General features: G+C 40.2%; 2 protein-coding genes across 4 annotated transcripts; both read left to right on the top strand.

Moving 5' to 3' along the window:
• Window positions 1-839: 839 nt before the first annotated feature.
• Window positions 840-6,282, top strand: ccdc112 (coiled-coil domain containing 112). 3 transcript variants are annotated; one of them, XM_088306229.1, is made up of 14 exons: window positions 840-917; window positions 1,566-1,672; window positions 2,093-2,214; window positions 2,321-2,410; window positions 3,199-3,274; window positions 3,425-3,551; window positions 3,635-3,751; window positions 3,828-3,965; window positions 4,293-4,408; window positions 4,480-4,603; window positions 4,664-4,789; window positions 5,723-5,821; window positions 5,896-6,014; window positions 6,152-6,282. In XM_088306229.1, exons 1-14 carry the CDS (start codon window positions 870-872, stop codon window positions 6,180-6,182), a joined length of 1,440 nt encoding a protein of 479 aa, XP_088162355.1. In that variant the 5' UTR covers window positions 840-869; the 3' UTR covers window positions 6,183-6,282. The 3 variants fall into 3 exon arrangements, with proteins under 3 accessions (XP_088162355.1, XP_088162365.1, XP_088162345.1); XM_088306239.1 differs by having other exon boundaries at window positions 3,632-3,751; window positions 4,667-4,789; XM_088306219.1 differs by having other exon boundaries at window positions 3,632-3,751.
• A 610-nt stretch (window positions 6,283-6,892) lies between these two features.
• pggt1b (protein geranylgeranyltransferase type I, beta subunit) lies at window positions 6,893-19,482 on the top strand. The gene is made up of 9 exons (XM_088295556.1): window positions 6,893-7,059; window positions 7,394-7,512; window positions 7,803-7,867; window positions 8,396-8,547; window positions 8,739-8,871; window positions 10,306-10,351; window positions 11,876-12,060; window positions 12,883-12,991; window positions 15,310-19,482. Exons 1-9 carry the CDS (start codon window positions 6,932-6,934, stop codon window positions 15,450-15,452), a joined length of 1,080 nt encoding a protein of 359 aa, XP_088151682.1. The 5' UTR covers window positions 6,893-6,931; the 3' UTR covers window positions 15,453-19,482.
• The last annotated feature ends 2,199 nt before the right edge of the window (window positions 19,483-21,681 follow it).

The raw sequence follows: 21,681 nt of genomic DNA, 5'->3' as shown, positions 1-21,681 counted from the left end.
TGCGTAGAGTATCCTTGACATGACAAATATGGAGAAGAAACTGATTTGCTCATGTCCTGCGGCAGATCACGGGGTGCAATGCACCACAAATCTAGAAGGAACTGCAAGTAGTATCGTAGGTGTACGTGTGAAAAACAATACCCCTGAAAGAAGGGCACTTTTTCTTCAGGAAGAGAAAGGCCAGGTGGTGCCCTATAGCACCCTTTCATGTCTGTGTTTGCATGTGCCTGACCCCAAGCATCAGGGCGCTTTGCCAGTTAATGTGTGTAAATAGTAGCAGCATACGTTTTCACACTCTTGAAAAGTGGCACATATCAATTTGGTTTAACCAAGGACAAGGACAGGAAGCGGAAGCACCACCGTCCTCGAGGAGGAGCGGCTGCTATTTGCAGCGACGCGACAGCTCCCATGGGAGAAACCACATACTCGATATGTGCACTCAATAATGGACTCTGGTGTCTATTTATAATCTTTGGTGCCTGTCACTTGACTTTTATTGTAGTTGGTTCTCGACATACACTAAAATGTTTCTCTAAGAAGTTTGATATAGTATATCTATTGAGGTTAATTTGCTATTTTAGTTTTTATTTTACATTTACAGACTCCTCTCAAGGGCTTTAATTTGCTACATTCCTTCGTGCGGTTCTTTGCTAATGGATCAGAAACCTTGCCACAACAATATCATCGATATATAAAAAAAAATCAAACTTTAAAAATAAATCAAATTCAATAGCCCATGTTGCAAATACGACGCTGAAAACTTCTACTGTGCAACTACCGCCCCCTGCTGGATATTAAACGCAAACTCCTCAATCTTCTCTTCCACCAAATCTTCTTCCGTTTGCTTCATTTCAAACCCCCAATCCAACATGGCAGCCATAGCAACCGCCCGTCAACAATCCTCGATAACTACCACAGTTAAGTAGCCCATGTACATTTATTAAATACATCATTTAAATTATTAGTGGTAGTCAAGGATTACAAAGCAAGAGCGGATATTAATTTCTTTTTTTGTAGTTTGTAAATGATAAACGGTACGTGAAGCAAGCAGTAATGTTGAAGCCAGCGAGTTGACGTTAACACTAAAAGTTAAACCAGACTAAAATTGACCAATTATCAACTATTGAGTTATCTAATACACGAGTGCTTAATATTTGTAGTTTTTAATTCTTCTCTTGTTATGGACACATTTGTCGTTAGTCGCTTTTATTTTGCTGTCGCTTTTGTGACGTCATGTGATTTTTTATAAAAGTGAGACGTGATGGACGCTGCCATAAAAAATGATAGACACCAACATGTATTTGTTTGACGTTTCATATATTGAACCTTTTAGTTATAATTGACCCTAATGAAGTAAATATATAGGTTCATTGTAATAAATCAGAATGTATAAAACATTTAATTTGAATTTATTCAGTACTTCTGTGCTCGTTCATTACATTCAAATTTCTTTAGATTTCTTTTTTTAGCTGTAAACTATGACAGTAAAAAATGTTTACATTTTCCTCTGAAGCTACTGAAATAAAGCTCACTGAGATGTAGCTGTACGTTGTTGCATGAATCAGGGGGATTCAGACCCTCCATCATCGCCTGCTGACCGGGACAATGTGGAACGAGAGTCCAGACTAAAAGCCACGCAGTTTCTCAAGGAAGCCGAAAGCACCAGAAGGCTGTAAGTTGAATGGTTCAATAACACTCCCCCAAACATTCTTTTCCACAACTGTAAGCCTTATGTTCTTGGGTTTTATAATCCCAGTGCAACTACAATGTAGAATACAGTTTGGTGATGCTTCTCCTGACAATTTTTCTTTTGTAGAATTATTTGCTCCCCTTATTGGAAATAGAAATACTCACTGTGCTCAGATACGTGCAGAACAGCCTGGAGAGAGTCATATGTCGTGCTCTGTTATGTAATAATACAATTTCGGGATCCCTTCACAAAAAGCTAATGAAACACAAAGTACAATTGCAGCATTAGAGTCTCTCTAAAGCTGACCTTTTACGAGAGAGGGGAAAACTTTTTTTTATTATTAAATTTAATAATTTATTTGAATAAACATTATCATTTTTTTTCATGTCCATTTATTCCCAGGGTTAACAGGTTGGAAAAAGATAGGTCGCTGAGTTTCCATTGCAAGAAAAATGGATGGACCGACGTGGCAACAGAGCTCAATGAGTATGAGAAAACACTGGTTGAACAGAGAAGTGCAGAAAGTGGGTCACGGCTTGTACATATCGTCACTTAAACATGCCCTCGAGAACTTATTTTATTTGCATTTGTTTAGTTGTGTTCGTTCAATTTTATTTTTTCCTCCTTCAGAGACTCAACTCCGGATGCAGCTGGCCAAGATTAAAATTGGTGTCATACAATTTCATCAACAACTGATCGACATGAAACCAAGTACAGAATGTAAGTCACACTATTTAATGTCTTATTAACAAAAGGGATCCACCAAAGTTAAACACAATTCATTGAATGATACAAAAATATTCAGCCCTCCACGTGCCACCATCATAACCAACATTAAAATACAGCAGCTTGGGAGGCCCGTTCATCAAAAACAAGAAAGAGGCCTAAAATATTTATTTGACAATATTGTAAACCACTGAAACGTGTTGCACAGTATTAACATTAAAGGGATCATCCAGTCAGGATGGTCCATTTTTCAATAACAAGCTCAATTTATGCATTATTCTATCAAAAAAATTCTATCGCCCCCTCTCCTCCTGTTGTTCCTTGTGGGAGTCACGCCAGAGACCGACAATTTGTCCATTCAAAGTCATCGTAAATACGTTGCTAATTATGTTAAAATAACCGGACCAACCAGACCCAAAATGTATGAGGATATCTCTACTTCGGCCCACTTCAACCTCTGAAAAAACATATTAGCCTTTCCATGACTGACTCAAACATGAATGAGGAAATGAGCATCTTACGTGCAGTTTCTGACATGTCTTGTCTGTTTTCTTTAATTTAAGTCATCAAGATACGCAAACCCAATGTGTTCGGAGAGGCTTCACCGTTTGAACGCCTTTACGAACAATTCCCATTCTAAGCATATCATCACTTTTTGTCCTAAAGTTGGTTTGTGGCATAAAATAGAATTTATTTTTTGTATTGGTTTTAGCATATTTTTTAAATTAGTTTTCTTTCTATTAAAACTTAGACCAATAGAGTAACTGATGTTTACTTTGCAGTGATTGAGAAGCTGAAGGAGATTATGACCCAGGTGGAACGTTCAATCAACAATTTGAAAGACGAGCAGCGCTTATGGTAAAAACACTTCAGTACTTTTGCATATGATGATTTTTTTTTTTTTTTTTTTTACCCCTCAATGATGGACATTTGTTACACTTTGGACACTGTAAATACATGTACGGTTCATAATGAATGTAATTGTGTTGTTGTCTTCTCCTTTTATAGCTTAAGAGTGTTGTTGAAGGAGGAGAGGACGTGCACACAGGAGATGGTGGCCTATGAGAGGAAGGTAGAAAGTTGGAGTCAGTCAAGCAAGTCAGACTTTAAAGTCTCTGCTGTTCCACCTGTTAAGGTTCACGTCTCCGACTCTCCGTCCGTCGCTTCCTTCTCTTCTCTGCATAATTTTGTTGACCTCTCTTGGTGTCTCTACAGCAGAGCAAAGCCCTGGACCAAGACCTCCCCTCTGAGGTCCGAGCTCTGGAAGCTTTCCTTCAAAGGACTGGAGGCATCTACGGCGGATGGGAGGAGTTTGATCACCAGGCTTTCCTCAAGGTACAGTGTGTCTGCTAGTCATTTTTTTTTTCGTAATGTAATTACATCGCTGATGAGTCATCCGCTTCATTGACAGGCGTGGACAAAGCGCGGCGGGCGAGCAGGCTTCAGGAAAGAGGCCAAACTGTATCTCCCCAGTAAAAGTCAGGAAGAGATGGAGGAACATGAGCGCTGGTACCAGGAGCTGATACACCTGCAGGACAACAGGAGAGAAGTAATGACCAAATGTGTTTCCAAACCATAAAATAACCATGAATAAAAGTTTTGATCTTTAATTGAATATCCGCTCTTGGTGGCAGAAATTGGCACGTAATAATAAAAAGAAAAAGAATAGAGTCCTGCCAACTATTGAGAAATGTATTACAATGTCTTAATACTATATGAATGTATATACATTGAGACACATTGTGGTCCTCTCCAACCAGACAGTTCTAGCGTACATTTCTGTGTGTGTGTGTAAAGTGACAGGTTGGACTCTGACATAGGTCACAAGAATGTAGAAAATCCTAGAAGATTCCTCATTGTGCTTAATCATGTGCAGGCGATCCAGAAGTGGAAAAAAGGGAAGCAACAGGAACGCCAAGCGCACTTAGAGAAGCAGGCGGTAGTGGTGGGAGCTGAGAGGAGGAAGAAAGAAGCAAAGTGCCGGCAGAACAAGTAAGGGGGTAAAAGTACCAACAGAAAAGCAAAGTGTTTATAATGGATTGCTGTTTTATACTCGCAACAAGTGAGGAGGAGAAGAAGCTGTTGGCTCAGCGACTGAAGGTGTGGAAGGAGGCCAAGAGGAGGAAAGAGGAGCTGGCTGAGGAGCAGAGACGAGCAGGGGAGATCCGCGAGAACAAAATGGTCAAGGTATGGAATGAGCACTAATTGTGACGTTTCACACTGTGTGACGCTTTACTTGACCACCAGAAGCGTTGTCATCAGCGGGAGGTCAAGATGAGCCCCATGGAGGAATTGCAGGGAGGGAAAGGAGAAGAAGAGGACCACAGGAGGAGAAAGCAGGCAACAAAAGCCATCAAATACTTGATGCAAAGGGTACTTAAGACAGTCTCTCCTGACATCCTGTGATCGTTGAATCTGTTGTTGGAGCAACCCAACTGATACTTTATTGAGCAGGGAAGCTTACATACACACATTTATTTCCTTTTTTTAAGAAAACAAGGTTCTATAGCTCATAATCTGCGGTCAATTTTGGATTCCTCTCCCAATAATTTGTTAAAAATAGCTGTTAGACTTAACGCAACAAAAACTGTGTTCCCCAGTGTTATCGCCTTGGCCGATTATCAGCTTCAATTATGAGCTATCAGCGTAATCGGTATTGGCACAGAAAAAACAATTTGGCCTATTTATAGTTAGTACCTCCGCCTCTCATTTCTGAGGTTGGTGCTTCAAATCTGGACTCTGACTGTATTGAGTGGAGTTTGCATGTTGTCCTTGTGCTTAAACTGCCTGAAGGTTTGTAATAATGGCTGACAATCAGTCCAGGGTGTACCCTGTGTCTTTCCCAAGCCAGCTGGGCAAAACATAGGATAGCATAAAAAGTCTAGAAGAGGGCAGGATCAATGATCATTTGTTGAATGTTTTTGTTTGCCTCCTCTGAGGTGATACACAATGTGAATAAATTATTGCACAAGTCAGATATATCACAATTAACATGCCTACAAACGATTAGGAAGGATCCAGTAAAACTGAATCATGCCACCTAATTACCATATTTGGACAAGTATAAAATAGACTACAATGGAAAATAGGTAGATCAAGTATTTGTACATATGTTTAAATAAGACATGCGTATGTTTTGTATCTGTAAGTAAAAATTTGTTTTTCATAGTTTTAATTTTTTTTATAATTTTTCATAATTTTTTTTTTCGCACATGCAACCTTTTTCTATGCCAAATGTTCTCTTTAGGGTCCCACCCTAGACAAGTTGTCAGTGTATTGCATTTAATTTTGTTTTTTGAACTTCAGGATCTTGAGCGAGTGCAGGCCAAGCGCCAGGAGAAGCTGCTGAGGCAAAAAGAGGACGAAGAGCGTCAGGAGAGGATCATGGCCAAGTTAAAGGAGAAAGTGAGAAAGTAGTTCAATAGATTGTAACACTGTTTTTTATTTTTGAATTTATTTATTTTTTATTCCCACCGCAGGTGGATGGTCACATAGTCAGAGACCCATCTAGGCTGACGCGAACTACCAAGGGATGGGAGGAGCGCATGAAGAGCGTGAGAACTTCCAGAGGTGGACCTTTGCTTTACATGTCTCGCAGGTCTGTTGTTTGCAACGCGTTGATGTGTATTAAGCTGACTTAAAATTATTACACTTTAGCTCTTCGTTAATGGTATTTTTTAAAATCCAGTAACCACTTATGTTTTTTGTTGTTGTTTTGTTTACATTTTCTTCCAGAGCTATTCCCAGCTGGAAACTGGAGCTGTGAAGACTTAAGTCATTCACATAGCTTTTGCAACAATTGTTCCCAATCGTATTCAGCCATTATTTGCAAATGCTGCTTTGCTTTTTTTTCTGCCTAATTGACGTGATTAAAGTGAATTGTTTTATTGTGCCACTGCTGTATCACATTTTACCCATTGTGGCTTCCATTTAATAATTAAAAGATAGGTCACACACATCGGACTCACATTTGCCGGGTTTTGGGTTTGAACTTCGGCTACAGCAAAGAACTAACCAAAGTTGGACAGAAATTGGGAAAATATCAAATAACAGGGGTCACTGATGGTGTAGTGGTACACTCGCCTGAATTGTGTGCGGGTAGCGTGGGTTCAGTTCCCGCTCAGTGACGGTGTCAATGTCTGCCCTGTGACTGGCTGGCGACCAGTTCAGGGTGTGGTGCGCCTTTCGCCTGTAGTCAGCTGGGATAGGCTCCAGCACCCTCCTGTGACCCTGTACAGGATAAGTGGTGTGGATAATGACATGACATGACATCAAATAACAGTCTGAAAAAAACCTATTGGAAAAATTCCTTGAAAGAAGGCAGTTTTATTGTAAACCGAAGACAACCTCTATGGCCCCTTACGGAGATATACACAAAAACTTTTGTTTTCGGCGACTATACTTTTATTTTGAAACTTAAAACACCGCCCTTTGCGGTGTCTCGCTTTTATTTTGACACCAAAACAAAATGGAAGTAGTTCCCGCTGCACTCGGATATGAAGCTAGGAGAGAAAGATGGCGGAAGAGGAGAATCTCTCTGAGGCGCTGGAGCAACTCGACTTTCTCCGAGATCGACACGTACGCTTCTTCCAGAGGACTTTGCAGGTTTTGCCCGAGAGATACGCCTCTCTGGAGACCACCAGGTGAGCTCTGAGCGAAGACAGCCATTTCAGTTAAAAAAAAAAAAAAGGCAACCCCCGGCGCTAATTAGCATGCTTGCTAATATCTGCTTGTGAAGTTATGACAGCAACAGGTACTTGTTACGCCAACAATACAAGTGCCTTGAAATCTATTAATATGTTTTATTACTACATAACTAGATGGTTACTTTAAGAATAATAAGCATTTCCCCCCGAGTTGTGAATGGTCTCCCCGTTGCTGAACGTAACTAGATGGTAACTGTTGATCACGTTTGTCTCCCATATTGTACCTTCAGGCCAGATCTTTTTAAATTAACAATGTGAAATCTGTTTACAGGTTGACCATCATATTTTTCGCCCTTTCCGGTCTGGATGTGCTCGATGCTCTGGATGTCATCGACAAAAATGTCATGATCGAATGGATCTACTCATTGCAGGTTCTACCTACGGAAGACCGTGAGTAAAGCTCGCCGCTGCTTGATGGTTTGCACGACATCGTCAACGCGATGCATTCTTTTTCGAGTTCTATCTTAGAGTAGAGGGGCACTTTTTTTATTACCTTCTAGTTATGATCAGTAGGTGGCAGCAGTGCTCTGCTTTTGCCTAGGTTTGCTGCTGCACCTTGGTTTTGAAAGATGCCGCGTTTGGAATGTTTTACTTACGTTCTGGATTATTTTATCAATATCCGCCCAACCATTATCTGTATTTCTTCATGTTTATGTATTTGGTTGCTTGTGTTTTGCCAGAATCCAACCTCAGCCGTTGTGGTTTTCGAGGCTCTTCGCACATTGGAATTCCTTACAGCACCAAGGTAGCTTCTGTTACGTTTCATGTCAACTATCTTTTAAGTTGCAAGCAGATATGAATGGGCCCCTGCACCCCCTTATTTTAAGGCAAACCCTTGGCATGGCTTTGGCAAAGAAAACAAATTGTTTGCCGTAGGTTAGTTTATGGTCACTAAGCTGCTTAGTGAGCAGGGCTACGTGGTTTTTATTTAGAAAAATAGTGAAAGGAATTCACCCAGAATGGCTGCTTTGAAGGTTTTGCTTTTGCTTACATTCTGAGCAAAATTGTGTGAGTCCTTGAGACTTTTTTGTGCCCTGTGATAGACCGAAGATGAACACGTAATTATACAACATAGCAAGGGGTGAAACTGATTAATTTTGACCCTTCTCTCCCAAAATGCTAAGATAGCTTCATTTTTACCCGGCATGGACCAAAACATAGACAAATTGCCTTTTTCTATCTACTGAATGTGTTACAGCTACAATCAATACATAGCATGTTCTTTATTACAGCGTCGTAGCACTTCTTTGACTGTCACCTTTGTATTATTCAGGGTCCGGGTGTACTGCACCCATACGACAGCGGCCATGTCGCCATGACCTACACGGGACTGTGCTCCCTTCTCATACTGGGAGATGACCTCAGACGGGTCAACAAGCAAGCATGCCTGGCTGGCCTCAGGGCCCTGCAGCTAGATGACGGCAGGTTGGCACGCACACGTATACACAAAGTTATGGGACTCTGTGCTTTTTGTGTACCCAAAATGCACTGTAAATTTCCAAGAAGCTATATGAACAAATGAAACACATTTTGACATTATGAGACCTTGATTTCATTAACAAATGATTCAGTGTTTATTTAAGCGAATTGTTTGTGTATGTTGCTGTTCCCTGCAGTTTCTACGCCGTGCCAGAAGGCAGTGAAAACGACATCCGCTTTATCTACTGCGCAGCCAGTATCTGTTACATGCTGGACGACTGGTCAGGCATGGACATCCAAAAGGCGATCGAGTACATTCGAGGAAGCCTGGTAAGTTGATGAGCAGTCACGTCCACAGTATGATCAGTGAAAGGCTAAACGCTGTTTCGGCTCTGATTGTTTCCACTCACCAGAGCTAGACGTGAATGAGGCCACCCACCTTCAAAATGGTGGCAATCAGCCATGAAACACCTCCATTTATAATGAATAGAGGGCACTCGGTGCTAAAACTGCTGCAGAAGTTTTTCTAATTCTCCAGTCAAAGAGTCCTTTTGATCAAGCTTCCTTTTCCGTAATACCATCTTGCAATATTCATGCATCCTTCCTTTCTATTAGGACTTCGACATTTACAACTCAGCTGATTTTTAATTTTTTTTTTAGTCAACTGCAGAGAGAACCAGACATTGGTTGGGGGTGGATTTTATTGGGTAGGGCCTTATGTTGAAAAAATATTGATCATAAAATGGAACGGATATTTAAATATTTTTGCCACCAAATTGTTATAATTAAAACGAGATGAATCACAATACAGTTACTACTCTCTCATACATAGCTATGATGTATAGCTACATACAACATAGTGCAAACAAAGACCAGCATTCAGGAGGGATGAAAATAGATTTAATTTAAACAAGAAAAAACTGTTTACGATTTTTCTTATTAGTATATATGAGTAATAGTCTAATTATGCTACATGAGATTTGCACGATATGAGCAAAATGCAAAGTATATTATTGACAGCGGTATATAATAACAAATATTAATGAATTATAATACATCCAATACTATTGATCAGTATATGAAAAATGCTCAAACCAAGAGTAATTTTAGGCTGTTATTTCTTGAGAAAGAAATAAGTAATTCTATTGATATAATGTACAGCTACAATATCCATAAGAAATATGAAAATAATGATAGTACCAAAAAAAATCTATAACACTCTAGTGTGATTAGTTTGTGGGGAAAACAAAATGTATAATTGCATTAATAAAAAAAAAAACATCTTGTGTTACAGGCCCCACATCCTTGCTGATAGAGAGGTCTATGTCATTAAGTCTTAGTAAAAGCCGTTCTTGGCAAATTGTTTTACTTTTTAATTTTTTTCTGGGGGCAGGGTGGGGCATCGTTTCAAGGTCTGGCACTTGTTTATTCAAGGTGACACGCAACTGATACTGATGATGAATTGAGGCTCAGCCTCTGTAAGAGAGCGGCTGCTGTTACTTAAAGATGTAGAAATAATTTTTTATTTATTTATTTTTATAACGCACCTGATCGTTCATTGCAAGCACTCAATTAATAGGAGTGATCATAAGCCACTTAAAGAAGTCTGTAAGTTCTCGCCCTTTATTGAACACCGATCAGGATCAAGTGTATACAAAAATAAAGAGCGACTTCATTCCTTGGCGGTTTTATAAAGCAACTAAATACAATCATAGGGCAGGTTTCTTGTTATTGAATGTTGTCTTTTCTCTTTCCCGCTAATAGTCATACGATAGCGGTTTTGGTCAGGGAGCCGGGCGAGAGTCACATGGTGAGTAAATGCTTCAAATGTTAAATGTTTTTGTTTGACCATGTCGGCAGGTTAATAGCTTTGTTGCTGTTTTGAAGATGCCCAAAATTATAATTTTGATTTTTTTTTTGTGGTTAAATCATTCAATAATTCAACGTGCTTTTAATTGAATAGCAGTTTTAACTCCACAATGAGAATAAAATCAAGCATGTAGGCACCAATTTTAAGCACATGTATCTGTTGACCAAGAAGTATATTCCTGGTCATTGGCGATGTAGTTTTGTCTTGACTCGCCTTTTTAATCTTAACAGTCCATGTGTAATTTTTATTGGCTGCTACTATTACTTATTGTAACGTCAGAACATTGGCCAAGTCGTTATCACATCGGCCTGGTTGTTAGCACGTCTGCATCACAGTTTTGAGGTCGTGTGGTTAAGTTTCCATGTTCTTTCCATGCACGCATTAGTTTTCTCCATGTACTCTCACGTTCCAAAATCAGCCCTGTTAGGTTCATTCAAGACTCTAATTATTTGAGCTATCCTTTCCCTTCCCCCAAAAATGTAAATGTGAGTGTGAATGGTAGTCTCACTCAAAATCATCTGAGTGAGATAGACACTCAAGATGGGAAATCCAAACACCATCCTCAATTCCTTGTAACATTTATCTTAAATAAAAAACAGATTTTGTGTAAATCTGCCATTTTGAGCCATTAAGCTCGGTAGCCTACGGTATATATGGCAAGCACCAATTTTTCATTTAAAATGGAAGTGTGTTGGAGCTGTCAGATGCGTCATCATGACACACCGTAGTAGTAACTGGTTCATGGGATGATTAATTAATTCCTGTCACAGTTCTTATTAATTCCTGCTCAAAGGAAATCTCATTAGTGCAGCTTCTCCTCAGCAGGGATGCAAGTAAGCTGGATGCTATTGCAGCTGGCTTTGAGCGAGAGGCAGGGTACACACGTAACTGGTCACCAATCATGGATAAACGACCATTCAAAATCACATCTACGAGCAATTTTGTCTACAATGAATGAACGTAAAAGCATTCTTTTGGAACATGTGAAAAGACGGAGTTCCCAGAGAAAACCCACACAGGCATGAGAAACCACAATCTGTGATCCAAATTTATAAGCACTTGACTGTGAGGCAAAGACGATGATGCCACTGCTGCACCGTGCTGCCTGCCATGAATTTCCTCTAGATGTATTCAATAGATCTTAATTACACAGCCGCCCCCAAATTGTGCATTTGCGCAGAGTTGAGACCTCCCACAATGTTAAAAAAAAAGTGTCTCTGGCAACATCGTTTTTGGAAATATTTCGCATGTTTTCATTCAGCAGTGTATTTTGTGCTACTTTACAATTATTTTCCACACTTCAAGGCAAAAAATAAAAATGCCTGCATCAATGCACAAGTCGAGTCCTTCTGTGTTTAAATGCAGCAGAGCCCACAGACACAATCTGTTTACACTCATCGGTCATTAAATCATAATGAGAGATATCTCTTGACATGCCATGCTGGTCATGTTTTGTCCGCACAGGCGGCTGGACGTACTGCGCCATCGCCTCCTTGTGTCTGATGGGTCGATTGGAGGAGGCGCTGAGTCAGCGCGAGCTGGAAAGGATCCGCCGCTGGTGCATCATGAGGCAGCAAAGCGGTTTCCACGGGCGCCCCAACAAGCCTGTTGATACCTGCTACTCCTTTTGGGTGGGCGCAACTCTAGAGGTATGCACTTGCGATTTAATGTGAGGCTTTTTCTTGGACTAAAGCGTTAAAATGTGCACAAGTGTTAACACTTGTCAAGAAAATTTCTGAAAAACAATTTCTGGAGAAGGCTAAACATAATAACGCCATATTCAGGGTCGTGAATGCCATTGATCAATTAAGATGAAGTTAACAATCAATTTACTAATGAATCTTGGCAAGTTAAAATATTTAGTCCAATCTACATCCGCTACTGAAAGCATACAACTAAAATGAAAGGGGAAAAAAATACTTTGCCTTCAAAGGCGCCTGGCAGAGAGTAATTGAGAGGGAAAACAAAGGTGTTTACCGAGCGGTATTGTCGTCTAGTTATGTTTTAGGTTTATTTCTGGAATGTGAGTGGCTCCTATGTTGCAGCGAGTACTGTTCCTCTTCTGTGGTTATCATTTCAGTGTGCTGGTAATGACAAACGAGATGTGTGTCATGGTTTAAGGTCTAAGTTATGTTACTTTCTGGGCTCTTGTTTTTGGAAAATCTGGTTGAACCAAATTGTACCACTTTTGGAGGGTCTGCTGTAGATACATGTGGGTCATAACTATGCCAGCGGTTGACACATGATCCAAAAATAAAAGATCTCTTAAAAATGGCAATGAATAAGCTTTGAATGCATCAAGGCTTATTCCATCAAGCCAATGTTGCTAATGTGTGAATATTTAGGTCACAACTATGCCAGAGGTCCAACGGCTTTATTTGTATAGAAATGCAAAATAGCCAAAGTGTTAGTCGTCGTTTATGCTCTGAAAATGTACTTAATGCTCATTATTCTGTGTCTTGCTGTTTCAGCTATTAGATGTGTTCCAGTACACCAACTTTGACGAGAACAGGACCTTCATTCTGTCCACGCAGGATCGATTGGTTGGTGGCTTTGCTAAGTGGCCAGACAGCCATCCAGGTATGTGATTGGATCAATTCTGGAACTTCTCGCATTTATTTACATTGCCTTTTGAAATCAGCTACTGTAATCCTGCACTTTGATCAGCTCATGCAGGTGTGTGTTTCTATGTCTTCAAACGTGTAATTGATGATACTAGAGATGCAAGAGCTCGCGTTACTAAGGCCAGTGAGTTGAAGTCATGAATATTAACAAAAAAGGTGAGGGTTTAAAGAGATGAAAGAAGTTTAAGGTTGAAAGTTCCATGCAAAGTGAATCAAATAAAATCAGAGTTGCAAAAGGAAAAAAACAATTATGAATGTTTGACACAAATGGATTGGTCCATTTTGTGATTTTATTTACTTTTCTTCCCCTGGGATTATGCTAAACCTTTTATTTTGACAAGGCTACAGTATTTGGCTATTACTTTTTCTTAACTGCTCTATACAGTAATAGCTACAATAATACGAATTTGGCTATTGTATAATGAATCTTAACATTTATTTTCAGTACGTAGAAAATTGACAAATTCTAAACTGTCCAAAATTTGGAGTAGGTCAAATCTGCCAATTTAATCTAATGAAAGCCCCATGAGCATTTATGGAAATGAATGCAAAATAATGAGTCTCTTCCAAGATCAAACCAGAGACAGCAAAAAGGATGTTAAAATGTTACTGTCAACAACATAAACACACATTAACTCTGTTAATATTCAAATGTAAGGGAAAGGATCATGTTGTCCTTGGGGCTAACTAGTACGTGCTGGCACCATGGTGTTTATTTTTTATTTCCTCTTCTTCTTTCTTTTATTTATTTATTTTTACAATGGAACCCAAAGGCACCAGTGAACACTTAATACTTAATACTAGCAACACCTAGAAAACGAACAGTAGGAGACAGTGAATAGATTGTATTTTCATGTACCATAGACGTTTAAACGGTTAGGTTTTTATAAAACCGTACTCTATTGCTCTCTATTCTGGTTATAAAGGCATTATTATAGCCTGGAATGAATTAATTCACATTACATCAAACGGAAGCTTTAACGTTTCTATTTATGTGTGGATTGATTGCGAGTATCCTTGGTTGCTTTTATTACACCAGCGACCGTTGCAGGTCCAATGCACTCATCTTGTGGTATAGGCGCTATAAATCCTGACTGAAGCACTGGTTGATTCTGATGCAGCCTTCCAATCATCTGTCATTTCATTATAATTCAATTACCAGTCCATTTATGGGCCTGTGCAGCTTTTACTCAGATCCCAGAGGACCAGGGTCACACGGCTACCTCGTTTGAATTATTCATGACTGCTCAAAGGAGCAGAGTAATAACAAAAGAAGGCTCCTCTTTTGGGTGGTTAATAGGAGGCTGGGTGGTTGTTTAATGGAGTATGCGCAGAGTAGGGTGACGCCTACTCTAGTCATCTAAAACGGGGTGCAAAGATTTGTTGCCAATTCTGACCCTGGTTCCTCCCTCCGAAACACGATTCTGATCGATATTGCAATCATGATTAATCGCCAATATATATCATGTCAGTCAAAACTTCTATATTTTTCCGGCGCTACGTTTCAACAAACTATGTGAACAGTTTTCAGTGCAAAATGAAACTTTTATATTGAATAGATTTTATTTCGAAAAAAAGGTATGTATAATCTACCACAGGCTAACTGAATTAGTATGCAATTATCTTGCTTAACAATACTTGCCCCGAATCTGAGACAACAGATGCTGATCTCTATGCATGATGCTCTAAATCTCCATTTATTTATTTATTTATTTTATTTTTTTTGCTGTACTTTCTTCTTTCGCTGTGACTCAGCAGGTTGCGCCAGCAGTTCATTCAGGCAGCTTAATGAAGCCTTAACCATGAGTTTACCCCGGGCTGGTTGCTGCTTGACTGTAGCAGAGTCCACATTTTAAACTAATTAATTAATTAATTAATAATAAGTAAATATTACTGATGGCCAGGTTAATGTATGTGACCATGACTAAAATGAAATTTAATTTTGCAGCCCTACACCAAATTGGTGCCAGTGTCAGGGCCCAAACTAACAAGTTATTTTGTCTTTTGATCACCTAAGGGAAAGGAGCCCCTTTTTTCCACTGATGGTCTAGATACAGAATTCCTTTAGCTCTTCTTTTTTAAATCAACAGGGAACTGGGTGTAAGGACCAGTACTGGTTTAGCCCCGTTATCCAATTTGCTGTTCTGATACGACACAAGCAGATGTTTCTGCTCAGATACATTACGTGTTCCCCATCCCTGTGACCTAGTTTCCTCCCTTTCGCTCTCTTTCATGCTGACCGCTTTCATTCCTCTCTTTTTCTTCCACCACTAGACCCACTGCACGCTTACTTGGGCCTGTGCGGTCTGTCTCTGATCGGAGAGCCCAGCCTGAGGAAAGTCCACCCGGCTCTCAACATCACCCAGAGGGCCTTCGAACGCCTCCACCAGCTGCAGCAGACATGGAAGGGACAATAGCGGCAACTGCGGCTGACAGGAGCATCCGGCAGGTCAAATCCGAGGCAATTGGAGTGTCTTTGACGCCAGGCCTCCTTTTATTTGAGGACTTAAGAGTGTTCTGCTCCTTAGCAACTTTGCAACGTGGCCTTGCTGTTGAAAGACTCATCTTTATAACTGCCTTTTGGTCAACCGACTACAGTCAGTATAAGTGATAAGAAAAATATGTGCCAGAATCACCAGAGACCTGAAGACATTTCAGATGACAAACTCTCTTCCATTGTTGAGAGAGAGTGAAGGAGAACAATTGGCTATGGTTTCTTGCCAAACGGTATCAGTATTTCCGTTATGGACCACACAGGATCAGTATCATGCAGAATGGACCTGAAACCTTTTAGAAACATCTTCAAGCTCAACATCTGTGCTTCTTCCGGACAGAACATTCAGAGATAACAAAGAACCCCAGGTCACCACTCTTTTCCACACCACAATCCAGTCTGGTTCAGCCTTGGAAGCAGAGAAAAATTATCCCCATCCAGTAACACCTTTGTGAGACTCTTGGGGCCTCTTCAAAGTGCTCTAGTTTGCTTCTAGCTCCCCAGTCTGATCTCCCAAGTTTCTCACATTGAACTCCCACTGGTTGCTCCTCCTCATCCTCCCTTTGGCTACGTTTGCTAATATGGAGGTTTGATCCGGTGTAGAATAGTAACAGCAGTATACCTGGCGGAGTTGAGGTCAAGAACCACCTGCAGGGGGGCAGTCTTTGTTTGGCTTTTGAAAACAAGTAGGAAACAAAAGAACTTGGGCAAGTATCAATAAAATGGAAAGAATTGTAGATGCCGTGATTTTTCTCTTTGAACTCAACCAGGACTTATGAACTATGTGCTGACCTGACCTAGGAGGCAGTTAGTATTCCACACAACAGCTAGATTGATGATTAGAAATGCCCATGTTTGTTGGAAATTTTCCTCAACCTGCTGCTGCTCAGATCAATGCTGTGAATCCCCAACTTTTGGGACGTTGTTTGGAGAAATTAGCATTTGAGTTTTGAAATCACTTGACTACTAACACCTGGTTCCACTCATCTTGATTGAACCTAGATATTTTCCATTGCACAGTACCTACTTGATTTACCAAACCAGGTACCACTCGGTTCTTATATGAGGACCTGGTCAACCGGGGTTCCAAGCGCCCCAAGCAAAGGCCACAAAATGTATTACTCATTGGTCAAACAGCTGATCATACTCTAAAATGTCTTCTCCAATCACATTTGTAGTGAAGCTTATTCACGGTGTGACTCACAGTTCGTATTCACTAATGTGCAATCAAGTTAAAACTTTTTACTTTTTTTGACTGATGCATTCAGTGCAGCGTGGTTTTCACAGGTTACCTTTTTGGATTGGGAAAAGGCGGGTTGAGGCTCGAGACGAGCCAGTACTGTGCAGTGGAAAAGCATCAGAAATCTCCAGACTCTGTGTTTTCAGCGGAGGAGTCCCTCAGGGCTCATTCCTTGGACTCTTGCTCTAATTGTGTGGTCTTTACCCCACCCCCCAACACTTTATTTTTTTTTAAACTAGCAAGTTTCCCTATGCCCATCTGTTACTGATTTTCTGCCCCAAAATGTTGGCAAGTGAATCAGATACAAGCATACTTACATGTTGCGGACAAAGCCATACTGACCTGTTTTGCCAAACTGGGGTCTACTAAACTTCAACTTGCTAAATCCTCATCAATGAGGGCCTGTTGGATGATTTAGCAGCTTCTTCTAAAGCAGAGTATGTGGAGGAGGAGGGAACGCTGAGAGTGGAGCGAGATGAATAAGTAATTGGATGCATCCATTATTCACGGATACTGGCGGGCAAGCTCTTCACTGCTCAACCAACCTCATTTTTATACCCTATTGACTGAGGGGACGATAACAAAAAGCCTTTTTTTTAAACGCCAGATCCGTCAGTGTACGTCTTAAAAACAGAAATTAGGATATTGCTGCAAATGTGGGATTTCATACAGCACTACAATCTGATCCCTAACCTTAATTGTGCCATGGCACATACTTTATTTATAACTTTAGTTTTATTTTATTTTTAGATATTTTGGGGTTTACAAAAATCTCACTGTATACCACCAGATAAAAATGTCACAAATTATGCATCTACTTTTTAATTTAGTAGCACATTATGGAATGACAATTAAATTTATCTGGCTGTCAATTTGTGTCACTGGCATAGCTTGCTGAACTAAGATACATAATTTTGGGAACGATTAATTGGCATTGGATAATGTCCCACATACTGGTTAGGAATCACTGGTTTATAAAGCAACAATGGAAAAAATGTGCAAAATGCCAACTTTTACAGGCAGTGTATATGGAGTTGTAATTCGCTTCTTTTACACATTAACTCTGCGGCATAATTGCAGTATCAAGGCCGTTACCTGTGCGCTATGAGCCACCTCGACTTTTTGTACAGAACTCGGCATAATCTGATGTCAGCGCAAACTTTACATTTCTGTCCTTGCATTAATCCATGACATGGGCGGTTCCCACACCAATACGACTCTTGAAGGTGGAACATTTGCAGAAACAATTGTCTGCGCCATTTAGACAGCTTGCTAGGCCCCACAAAATTGCTGTATCATAGCCATAACAGTACAGCCGCCATTTATCCACACCTAACTTTGGTATATTGATGGAATCTGATCATTTAATGGGGTCAGTCCCAGAGTCTGGTGTGAGAGGCAAAATACTTTGCTTACAGCGACACTTCTTTTCAAAACATAAGACAGGTCATTGTCATTGCATTGTGGAATCCTTGACGCACAAGAAATTACGGCTCTGATACTTCCTTTCAAAGTGAAACGACATAGTCCCTTGATGCAGTGTTAGTGTCCTTTTGTTAATTGCGTCAAGGGAAACAAAATGTCGAAAATGTTACATTTTACGCGCAGTAGAAGCTTGAGCTGCTTCTAGTTCAAAACTCTAGCAAAGATGCAACAGGAAATCCGCCAATCAGCCATCTCTGCTTTTTAAACACAACCCAGCAAAGTGGGATTGTGTTGAAATCAGATACTGAGAAGAAATTGAGGTGTGTGAAGTACTTGTCAAGCAATTGTCACTTACCGTGGCAATTGCTTTCACCATGACAGAATGAGTGGCAAGCATGGCAACCTAGCAGAATAACCTAAACACACGTGTTTATGGCTCTAATGCTACCCCTGAAGACAAACAATTGATGGTATAACTTGGTTCCCGGAATCGGCGTTGGTGACTTTTAAACGGAACGGTGAAAAACAATATGATCCATCATTGCACTCTTAGTGTTTGCCTTACACCTCAAGCCTTTTCTTTCATGATGTTTCAAAAAAAAAGTTTGATTTTATGATTGATTTAGCTGCTTGTCTCAAACGCAACAAAGATTTTTTTTTTGTCTGTTTGTCCCGAATGCTTCTGCTTTTACAACTCGGTGCGGTGCTGCTGCTTTGCCAGAGGGGAGAACGAGATCAATTGTAATAGAATTATGTCGCGTTCTATGCATCCTCTAAAGCCTGAGCGAACATTCATTCAGTTCGTGTCCTCGGGGGGTGAATACCACTTTGATATGTGCCTCACGTTACTCGCGTTGTTCTAATTAGCCTGTGCACGAGTGGAGATGGGCAACCTGGTTCCGTCTGATAAACGGGCCTCCTTTTTGCTTTGCGCTGCCATCTTCTGTGCGTTTTCCCTGCAATGCACTGTTTGGACCAGTAATCTGGTACCGAAAGCATTTCTTGAAGGATGGAAAAAAAAATCCACTGACTCAGATCTCTTACTCGTCTGATGCCACTTAACTGCAGCTGGACCCTCTTGCGACTCCATACAGCCACTGATATATATAATGTAACAATGTAACATGAAATGCCATTTATTTTTTTTATACTTTGTAAATAAGTGTTGATAAACTGTAAATATGTGTAAGCAAAGCGGTTGGGACGGGAAATGCAAATGAATATGCGTTTCCAAGCTCAGTGGCAAATACTGCATCAATGGGAAATAAAATTCATAAATGTGCCTGTGTCTTCGGTGTGTGCTGGTTTGTTTTGAATATACGACTCATAAATATTGTACACTGTCGACTAATTTGCGTTATGCCTCGAGATAACCAAATGTTTTGACGTAATCCCTCAAATATGACCCTTTTGATACACTCCATACCCAAATTAGAAAAATAAAATCCTGCCTCAAAATGACCACCTCACTTTTCCATGTCGCTCGCAACAAATGGAGTGAAGTACGTAATCCTGTTGCTCTATTTTACTTCCAGATATGACAGCCATTGTGTTCCTCTTTTATTTAAAAGCCTTTGAGATTTCGACTCAGTGTTCTAAGATTCAATCACAACGCCCAACGGCGCACACGTGGAGACTGACCGATACTGAACTATGAAGCGGAAATGCTTGGCCTCTTCCAAAGGGAATTGAGCTCGACCCAGGTTGAAATTGTCCAGAGACGCTTCTTTCACCGCCAGCCACAGCTGTATTCGGGTGTGGTGCAATCGTCCTTTTGTAACACGTATAACCCAATACGGCCTCGACAACAACTACGAGAGATGAAGGGACAAAAAAGGATGAAGTAGGGCGGCTGATTAAAAACCACTCAGGTGTAGTGCTGAACATTGTAGTCTTCATCATTGTTGACTTTGGTCCCGATTTTAGACAAAGGGGTTTCCCCTTCCTCTCACGTGATACTACAAACCTTATACTATGGCACTGTAGGAATTAATGCCTTGAGAGTCAAGCATAGGTGATGGCAAACTCATTTTCAGCAGCTCAACTTACTGTTTCTTAGGTTCACTAAAGAGTTTAATGTCATGCTTTTATTTTATTCATAATTTTGATGATTGTGCAGGCAGATCCAAAAGTATTTTTCGTTGTATAATGATTACGTTTGGGTTTCCGATCAAAAGATGAATATCACATGGAAGTTCAGAATGCCATCTTTTATTTTGTGGTATTTACTTATTGATGTGATAAATGACCCAGGACAGAGCACCTTTGGTTTGAAGCCCCCACGCACTTTTCACATGAGCAAAAGTATTGGAACGGAAGACTACAATGAACGGAATACAACATTTAAATATTTGGTGGCTAAACGCTTACTTGTATTAATTACATTGTTTGCCACCCACTGAAACCCAAAACGTTGCAAAAAAACATGTTCCCCTGGGTCCCACGCGCCCCCCTCAGCATCGCACCGCGCCGCCCCTATTTGAGAATCACTGGGTTAAGGTCTAAGACCAATATCTTGCATGATGAAGCTTCTTCCGATTAGTTTGGAGGCATTTTTCTCTGCAATTTGACAATTATAAATGGTTTTGTAGACTTCAGTTGCCTTCAGTTATATCATAAAGACTTTGAAAGAAGAAATACAAGATACGAACTACAATTGAGAAAAAAGAATCAGAACGTCACATTGGATTTTACAAACAAGAACAGAGTTTAGCCACAAACGTTTTGGAACAGTGTTTAAAACAACAAAAGAAAAGGCCAGAAAAAGAAATGTTCTGTTTATGATTCAGAACCACACAAGTCAAACGCTGGACTTCTACTCAATGGAGCATGCCTTTGTAATTGTCTTAAGGTCACCCAAGAGGTAAGGAAAATCCCAATTGAAGTTGTTAATATATTTATCCCCCCCCCTACATTTTATTGGAATAATGCGCACATTTTCTAGTTTTTCTTTGATTATGATGGGAATTTTTTTTATTGTACATATATAATATGTGTGGAAAGTAATAACAGTAAGTAGGTGACTTGTGATTGTTATCAAAGTCTGCTGCGGAATGTGTCTGCGATGCGACGTGTAGCCAAAAAGGCCATCTGCCGATGTTGGGCAAGTGGCATTTCCAAAATAGCAAAATAAAATGAGATCACAAACTTAATTCTCCCTCTTGTGGCTCACTCTTATGCTGTTCAAGGCGAAGGAGGAGCGTTTGATGGGCTTGTGTAATACATTAGCGCACATTACAGTAAATGGTTTATGGAGCACAGTGCTGCACCTGACTGGCTCATTTTCTCCTAGACATGGGTGGATGGATTGGATAGATTAGGAAAAAGTGACCATGTGCAATGTGTAATACAACATATAGATGGACACAGTACGTGGGCTGATTCAGCACATAGCGCTACTTTATTCCATGTATGAATTCCCATAATACACAACATGTAACAAAATATGATTGCACCAAACAGAAGAAAATCAGTGTCCTCTTTGTTG

This window comes from Idiotropiscis lumnitzeri, chromosome 1 (genome assembly GCF_059441095.1).
Source record: "Idiotropiscis lumnitzeri isolate Australia: NSW breed Sydney's pygmy pipehorse chromosome 1, RoL_Ilum_1.0, whole genome shotgun sequence".
In the NCBI taxonomy this organism is placed as follows: Eukaryota; Metazoa; Chordata; class Actinopteri; order Syngnathiformes; family Syngnathidae; genus Idiotropiscis; species Idiotropiscis lumnitzeri.
Note: the sequence above shows the minus strand (reverse complement) of the source record. Positions and strands in the feature narration are given on the sequence as shown.